An 8,808-nucleotide genomic window follows, 5' to 3' on the forward strand; every position below is an offset into this window, starting at 1 on the left:
GACAACGTCCCTTCTTGCTACTGGAGGCTGGGACGTGTGAGCGCCGTTCATCCTGGCGCTGATGGAAGAGTTCGCGTGGCGACCATCATCACGTCGAAAGGCATCATCCAGAGGGCCATATCAAAGATCTGTCTGTTGCCAATAGATGACAACGAGGAGTTGAAAATGTCGACACCCCCACCCAACGGACCAGACGCTGAGTAAGCGCAAAATAAAAAAAGGTTTTGTGCAAAACAATATAAAAAGTTTCGTGATAAAAACAATATAAATTTTTTGTGTATTATCATAAATAAAAATAAAAAATAATAATAATAAATTAAAAGAAGATAAGGAAGAAATAATAATAAATAAAAGGTAAAAACAGTGCATAAAAAAGTGGATAACAATAAAACTTGCGAGTTTGATAAAAAATGTACAAAATAAAAAAAGGATTGTAGATCCGTATATACCAAGAAAAAAAAAAAAAAACACTTTAAAAATGAACGCTTATAAACCGAGATAGCCTGCTGGCTATATGTAATTTCAAACTACACAAATACATCTGAAGAAACTAATTATAAATGTGGTAATGAACTATAGAAAAACACAAACCCTTAAGAAGGATGACCAGGAAACCAGCGCTCCATGTTGTGTTGTCTATATTATTTGTTTTATGTTTGATTATTGTTATGATTTCTGTTAGAACAAGGTTATTGGAATTATCTTAGTTGTTAAATTATAGTATAGAATAGCTTAGTGAATTGCATGAATTTGATTTGAACGAAAGTAATAATTTTAATCTCATAATTAATTTGTATAATTTTAGTTAGTTTGAAATTGTCATTTCGTTTTTAGAGTAGTCTTATGTTTAAACTTATGCTTAGAAATAGGTTACCTATTATTTCAAATATTTATTGTTAATCAATTTTTTTTTTGTATTAACAGTAATAGTAAATAATTACTATTTTTGTTTCTTCCAAATTAATTTTGGCATATATGTAGATATTTAGCTGCTTAATTTTTATTCTTATGTTTTGGGGTTTGTTTCAGAAAAAATGACCTCCAATCCTTTTTTCGGGGGGAGTTTATGTTAGAAATTGGAGTTTGTTGGCTTTGCATAGATGTCTCTGCCTTTCCAACGGACTGAAGTTAATAAATAAGTTGATAGTTTTTTCAATAGATGTCGCCATAAATGCTCCCCTGCTAAAAGTCAATAAATAGGTTGATTTATAATTTTCTTCCTCTTCTGCAATAAACATTTCTGGCGAAACAAGTGGGTTTAAATTTCTACCTGGATCCAAAATTATACATTGTGGTCCTTCGAGCCGGATACATTGGATACATGAAGTTACATGAATATACCAGTTCGGTGTATTCGGTTCTTCATCTTACAATACATTGGACCTTCGTGCCGCATCCGTATTATCGATTGAATCGCGGATGATAAAAGAACCAGCAAACATCTTTAACATCCAACATCAGAGGGGATCTTCAGAAAAACGGGCAAGTGACCATATCCCATATACCTACCTTATTTTCCCAGGCAGGAGAGCATGATTTATTACACAGCCGTATTTCTTTGTTTGTTTTAAAATTGAATCGGGCTGATTGTTACCAAGTGTTGTTTGAATTGATTTCATACCCATCATCGAAATTGTAGTAAGCAATAATAATTGTTACAACAATATAAAAAGAAGTTAGAATACAAAGCAAGTATTTTAAATTTCTTAAAAGATTTATTACGAGCGGTTATATTTGAAAATCCGTTAGTTTAAATTTCGAAAGTTACCGCGAGTCGGTAAAAACACCAACCCAGCCGCGAAGCAAGCTGACGCATGCGCGGTGGAGATTGTGGAGAGAATAACAATAGTGTCAAATTGTTTTCTTTTTGACAGCCATCGAGCTGTTGCATTTATAAAATTCAGATAAAATTCATTGTTTATCGGTTAGTTAGTAAAGTTCTGTGATCAAGGACAGTGCACGTGTAGTGATTGATTACAAGTGATTATCATTTGACAATACGTTCTGTGAATACCTCCTTTCTTGATATTTAAAAATGGATCTCAAAACTTTGATTAACCAGCGTGGAATTTGCAAGGCGAAATTAACTAGGTTCAATGAATATATAAACGGTGATAATTTGTCGCAATCTGAAATTGAAGTCAGATTGAAGAAACTTGAACCAATTTTAGACACTTTCGACTCATTACAAGATAACATAGAAGCAATTTCGCCGGAAGAATTAACCAAAACAGAAAGGCAAGCATTTGAAAATTTATATTATAATCTTGTTGCTAAGGCTAAAGATAAATTGTTAAATAAAGTTCAGAATACAACATCACATAACATACGTTTGCCTATACTTGAGTTGCCAAAATTTAATGGGAGTTACGAAAATTGGTTGAATTTTCGGGATACCTTTGTTGCTTTAGTTGAAAATAATCCATCTTTAGAAGTTATTCAAAAATTGTATTATCTGCGATCATGCCTCGAAGGTGACGCAGCTAAATTATTAACCTCACTTCCAAATAACCAGGAGAACTATCATACTGCATGGGAAATGTTAACTTCTCGCTATCAAAATATAAAAATTATTATACATAAGCACGTTGAAGCATTATTTAAATTGCCTGAAATAAAATTTGAAAATTCCGTAGCATTAAGGAATCTTATCGATGAATCCGAATTACATTTAAAATCGTTAAATAAGTTAAATATACCCACCGAAAATTGGGATATCATGTTAATATATTTATTGTCGCGAAAACTAGATAGTGAAACTCGACATCATTGGGAAGTATTTGCCACAAAAGAGAATCTACCCACATATAAAGAGTTTATAAAATATTTATCAGATCGAGTTCAGATTTTAGAATTTGCTGGGATTACTGAAGGAAAATTTAATCAAAATAAAACTTTTCCTTTCAAATACCGAAAAGAAGCTATGATTTCTTTAACGCCTCAAATGACAAAATGTATTATTTGCAAAGGCGATCATAAGGTTTATAATTGTAAAAAATTTTTAATATTAAATACTAAGGATAGAATTATAAAGATACGTCAAGTAAATGCGTGTTTGAAATGTTTGTGCTTGGGTCATAAGCTAAAAGAATGTAAAAGTAAATACAATTGTCGTATATGCGAAAATAACTCGCACAATACTTTGTTGCATTTAAAAAAGGAAACAGATAATTCGAAGTCTCAGGATAAGGATTCACCATCAACATCAAATAATGAACCTTTAGTTACAAATCACTCTACGAAAATATCTAATAGTTTTGTTTTGTTATCTACCGCCGTTATTAAAGTGTTGAATAATAACGGAAATTTGATTAAGGCTAGAGTTTTATTGGATAGTGGTTCTCAATCCAATTTTATAACAGAAGAATTTGCAACAAGGTTGCAATTAAAACCCAAAAGGGCAAACATACCGATTACCGGAATCCAAAACAAAATATTGAATATTAAAAATAGCATAAATTTAAGAATTTTCTCGAACTATTCACCGTATGAAAGAGACATAGAATGTCTCGTTTTGAAAGAAGTAACAAGTCATCTGCCGCAAATTTCTTTTCAGAGAAAGGATGCCAACATACCTGATGGTCTTCAGTTAGCGGATCCTGCCTTCTATGAAACAAGCTCCATAGATATGCTACTCGGAGCGGATATCTTTTGGGAAATTATGAAGCAAGATCAACTTCGAAATGGAGACTCAGGACCCATATTACAGAGAACTGAATTCGGATGGCTGGTGTCAGGACCCATCGTCACAACAAAAATAAAAAGGCCAGTAAAATCTTGTCAACTATCATTAAATATAATCCATAAACAGATTGAAAACTTCTGGAAATTAGAAGAATTCCAACCGGTGAAGCACCGGAGCCATGAGGAGCGAGCGTGCGAGGAGATTTTCAAGGACACTTATAAAAGGAATGACAATGGTCGTTTCATGGTAAGCTTACCACAGCGCCCCTGTGTTAAACAGTTGGGAGAAACGCTGCCCATGGCGGAAAAAAGACTTTGCAATTTGCAAAGGAAATTTTCTTCAAATCCTGACCTGATGAAAAAATATAAAGAATTCATGCAGGAATATATAGACTTGGGTCACATGACCCAGTGCGAAGCACCTTCTAATGAAGATTGTTATTTTTATTTGCCACATCATGCAGTATTGAAAGAATCGAGCACTACCACTAAGACTCGAGTGGTATTTGACGGTTCAGCAAAATCATCCAATGGTATATCGTTAAACGATGCTCTCATGATAGGACCTGTTTTACAGAAAGATTTAGCCGCACAATTGATATGTTTCAGAAAACACCAGTACGCGATAACAGCCGACATTGAGAAAATGTACAGGCAAATATTGGTGCGACCCGAAGACAGAGATCTACAGCGAATAGTATGGAAAAATTTCCCGGAGGAGGAAATTCAGCATTATCGACTTAACACCGTTACCTACGGTCTGGGGCCGTCATCATTTTTGGCAACTAGATGCCTCCAACAGCTGGGAAATGAAAATATATCATCAAACCACAAGGTCAGTCAGATTATAAAGAATAATTTTTATGTGGATGATTTAATTACTGGAGATGAAACTGAAGAAAACTGTTTAATAATTAAAGAACAACTAATATCCATCATGGCATCCGCTGGGATGAACTTAAGGAAATGGCGGTCGAATTTGCCCTCGTTATGTTCGAAGGAAGAAAACATGTCAGATATGATTATTAGTACAGATTCAAATGACAACAAAATATTAGGCCTGTCTTGGAACAATCAGCAGGATAATTTCCTATACACAGTGAAGTTATTAAAAAATCCAATTAATAGCAAACGACAAATACTGTCATGCATTGCGTCCATATTTGACCCGTTAGGATTAATAGGTCCTGTTACTGTTATTGCTAAATTATTGATGCAAAAATTGTGGCAGGCAAGGCTTCAATGGGATGAGCCTATTCCATATGATATGTTGAAGACATGGGAAGCATATGTGAATGAACTGCCTCAATTAAATAATTTAAGAATAGGTAGAAAGATAATATGTCAAGATCATGTAAATTTACAGCTACATGGATTTTGTGACGCCTCAGAAAAGGCATATTCGTCCTGTGTTTATATGGTGTCTACTGACAAATTGGGTAAGAAGTACTCCAATTTGATAATGTCCAAATCACGGGTAGCGCCTTTGAAAAGTGTTTCTCTACCCAAGTTAGAATTATGTGGAGCCGTATTACTGACAAGACTAGTGAATTACATTAAAGATGCTCTATGTACTCCGGATATACCTACTACATACTGGTGTGATTCCCAAATAGTACTGTGCTGGATCAGGGATCAGCCAGTAAGATGGAACACTTTCGTTGCTAATAGAGTGGCGGAAATCCAGGAAACAAGTCAGCCGGAGCAATGGAACCATGTACGGTCGGAAGACAATGCAGCAGACGTGCTTTCCAGAGGAATCAGCGTTTCACAGTTATTAATTTCCAGCATTTGGTGGCATGGTCCAGGTTGGCTGACGTTGGATTCAGCGTGCTGGCCAAATTCCAACTCATTTTGTATTGATCCACCAGAGATCAAAACAAGCTCGGCACTGTTGTCTGCTGTGAAACAGGACTGGGACATTTTTGATAGATATTCCAATTTTTCCAAATTACAGAGAGTAACAGCATACCTTAATAGATTTATTTTTAATTGTAGAAACCCTTCGCAGCGCCGCTATAGTAAATTGACAGTTAGTGAGTTGGAAAATTCAGTAAACAAATTAATATCTCGGGCGCAATCATACTGTTTCAGAGACGAAATTCGAGTTTTAAATAATGGAGGTAATATACCTAGGAATAGTGCACTAAAGTCATTAGATCCTTTCATTGAAAGGGATCTAATTCGTGTGGGGGGAAGGCTCTCCAAAGGTAAAATGGTAACCGAAGGCCAGCAGCACCCAATTTTGTTACCTTCGCATCATAAATTAACAGAGTTAATTGTAAAACACTATCATTACTTGAACTTACACTCGGGAACGCAGTCATTATTGGCGTTGATTAGAATGAAATTTTGGCCGATTAAGGGAAGGAATATTGTAAAAAAAAATAATAAAAAAATGTATAATTTGTTATAGATGTAATCCCAAATCCGAACAGCAGTTGATGGCCGACCTGCCAGCTGAAAGAATAACTGAATGTAGGCCATTTCAGATAACAGGAGTGGACTACTGTGGACCAATATTAATAAAGTCGGGTATTCACAGAAAATCACATAGCGTTAAATCATATATTTGCTTATTCGTATGCATGGTCACTAAAGCCGTGCACTTAGAAGCTGTGCTGTCCTTGAGCGCAGAGAGTTTTTTAAACTCTTTGAAACGGTTTATCTCGCGTCGTGGTAGACCAAGCAAAATGTTCTCGGATAATGCAACCAATTTTAAAGCGGCTAATAATGAACTAAGAGAAATTTATAATTTTTTAAATATGTCTAATGATAAAATTGATAGTTATTTATCCACATTAGGAATACAATGGCAATTTATACCAGCTCGTGCGCCGAACTTTGGGGGGCTCTGGGAGGCTGGGATAAAGTCAGTTAAGCATCACTTAAAAAGAATAACCAGTATCGCTTCATTAACTTATGAAGAGATTAATACGGTGTTGTGTCAAATTGAATCTTGCTTAAACTCCAGGCCACTGTCTCCCTTATCAAATGATCCTTATGACCTTAATCCCTTGACTCCCGGTCACTTTCTAATAGGAACTAGTTTGGCGGCGATTCCAGAACAAAATTTGGAACATATCACATTCAATCGATTAAACAATTACCAAAAACTAATCCAGATTGTACAATTTTTCTGGTCGAGGTGGCGGAAGGAGTACTTAGCAGAACTTCAAACCAGAAGCAAATGGACCAATAGGAATCAAAGGCAGATGCGGTCTGGCGACATGGTCGTAATAAAGGAGGACAACGTCCCTTCTTGCTACTGGAGGCTGGGACGTGTGAGCGCCGTTCATCCTGGCGCTGATGGAAGAGTTCGCGTGGCGACCATCATCACGTCGAAAGGCATCATCCAGAGGGCCATATCAAAGATCTGTCTGTTGCCAATAGATGACAACGAGGAGTTGAAAATGTCGACACCCCCACCCAACGGACCAGACGCTGAGTAAGCGCAAAATAAAAAAAGGTTTTGTGCAAAACAATATAAAAAGTTTCGTGATAAAAACAATATAAAATTTTTGTGTATTATCATAAATAAAAATAAAAAATAATAATAATAAATTAAAAGAAGATAAGGAAGAAATAATAATAAATAAAAGGTAAAAACAGTGCATAAAAAAGTGGATAACAATAAAACTTGCGAGTTTGATAAAAAATGTACAAAATAAAAAAAGGATTGTAGATCCGTATATACCAAGAAAAAAAAAAAAACACTTTAAAAATGAACGCTTATAAACCGAGATAGCCTGCTGGCTATATGTAATTTCAAACTACACAAATACATCTGAAGAAACTAATTATAAATGTGGTAATGAACTATAGAAAAACACAAACCCTTAAGAAGGATGACCAGGAAACCAGCGCTCCATGTTGTGTTGTCTATATTATTTGTTTTATGTTTGATTATTGTTATGATTTCTGTTAGAACAAGGTTATTGGAATTATCTTAGTTGTTAAATTATAGTATAGAATAGCTTAGTGAATTGCATGAATTTGATTTGAACGAAAGTAATAATTTTAATCTCATAATTAATTTGTATAATTTTAGTTAGTTTGAAATTGTCATTTCGTTTTTTAGAGTAGTCTTATGTTTAAACTTATGCTTAGAAATAGGTTACCTATTATTTCAAATATTTATTGTTAATCAATTTTTTTTGTATTAACAGTAATAGTAAATAATTACTATTTTTGTTTCTTCCAAATTAATTTTGGCATATATGTAGATATTTAGCTGCTTAATTTTTATTCTTATGTTTTGGGGTTTGTTTCAGAAAAAATGACCTCCAATCCTTTTTTCGGGGGGAGTTTATGTTAGAAATTGGAGTTTGTTGGCTTTGCATAGATGTCTCTGCCTTTCCAACGGACTGAAGTTAATAAATAAGTTGATAGTTTTTTCAATAGATGTCGCCATAAATGCTCCCCTGCTAAAAGTCAATAAATAGGTTGATTTATAATTTTCTTCCTCTTCTGCAATAAACATTTCTGGCGAAACAAGTGGGTTTTAAATTTCTACCTGGATCCAAAATTATACATTGGTTAATTATCATATTGAATGTTATGCAAAGCCAACAAACTCCAATTTCTAACAATCTCCATAAAGTTTGATTCTTCGAAAAATAATGATTTTTATGGACGCTCATTTTAGACTTGGGTTCGAACTTTTGAAGCAATTTTCTCAGGCTCTATGGTACCAAATGGGCTGAAATAATGGAAAAAATCTTAAAAACCGTGGTATAAATCGAATTCAGTCCAAAAATCTCCATAAAGTTTGATTTTTAGAAAAATCATCACTTTTTATGGACGCTCATTTCAGTCTTGGGTTTGAACTTTTGTAGCAGTTTTCTCAGGCTCTATGGTACCAAATGGGCTGAAATAATGTAAAAGTCTTAAGAATCGTGGTATAAATCGAATTCAGTCACAAAATCTCCATAAAGTTTGATTCTTAGAAAAATAATGATTTTTATGGACGCTCATCCCAGACTTGGGTTCGAACTTTTGAAGCAGTTTTCTCAGGCTCAATGGTACCAAATAGGCTGAAATTTTTGAAAAGTGGTAAGAATCGTGGTACGAATTGAATTCAGTCACAAAATCTCCCAATAAATTGATTCTTAGAAAAATATT

The 8,808-nt window shown here is 34.4% G+C and overlaps 1 protein-coding gene across 2 annotated transcripts; it reads left to right on the plus strand.

Moving 5' to 3' along the window:
• The first annotated feature begins 1,454 nt into the window (after nucleotides 1-1,454).
• LOC149409983 (uncharacterized) lies at nucleotides 1,455-7,651 on the plus strand. 2 transcript variants are annotated; one of them, XM_089649137.1, is made up of 3 exons: nucleotides 1,455-2,238; nucleotides 3,557-4,519; nucleotides 6,101-7,651. In XM_089649137.1, exons 2-3 carry the CDS (start codon nucleotides 4,494-4,496, stop codon nucleotides 7,134-7,136), a joined length of 1,062 nt encoding a protein of 353 aa, XP_089505263.1. In that variant the 5' UTR covers nucleotides 1,455-2,238; nucleotides 3,557-4,493; the 3' UTR covers nucleotides 7,137-7,651. The 2 variants fall into 2 exon arrangements, with proteins under 2 accessions (XP_089505263.1, XP_089505262.1); XM_089649136.1 differs by lacking the exon at nucleotides 3,557-4,519.
• Nucleotides 7,652-8,808: the final 1,157 nt, after the last annotated feature.

Source organism: Hesperophylax consimilis, chromosome 29, assembly GCF_061612785.1.
Source record: "Hesperophylax consimilis isolate HC1 chromosome 29, BYU_Hcon_1.0, whole genome shotgun sequence".
Classification (NCBI taxonomy): Eukaryota; Metazoa; Arthropoda; class Insecta; order Trichoptera; family Limnephilidae; genus Hesperophylax; species Hesperophylax consimilis.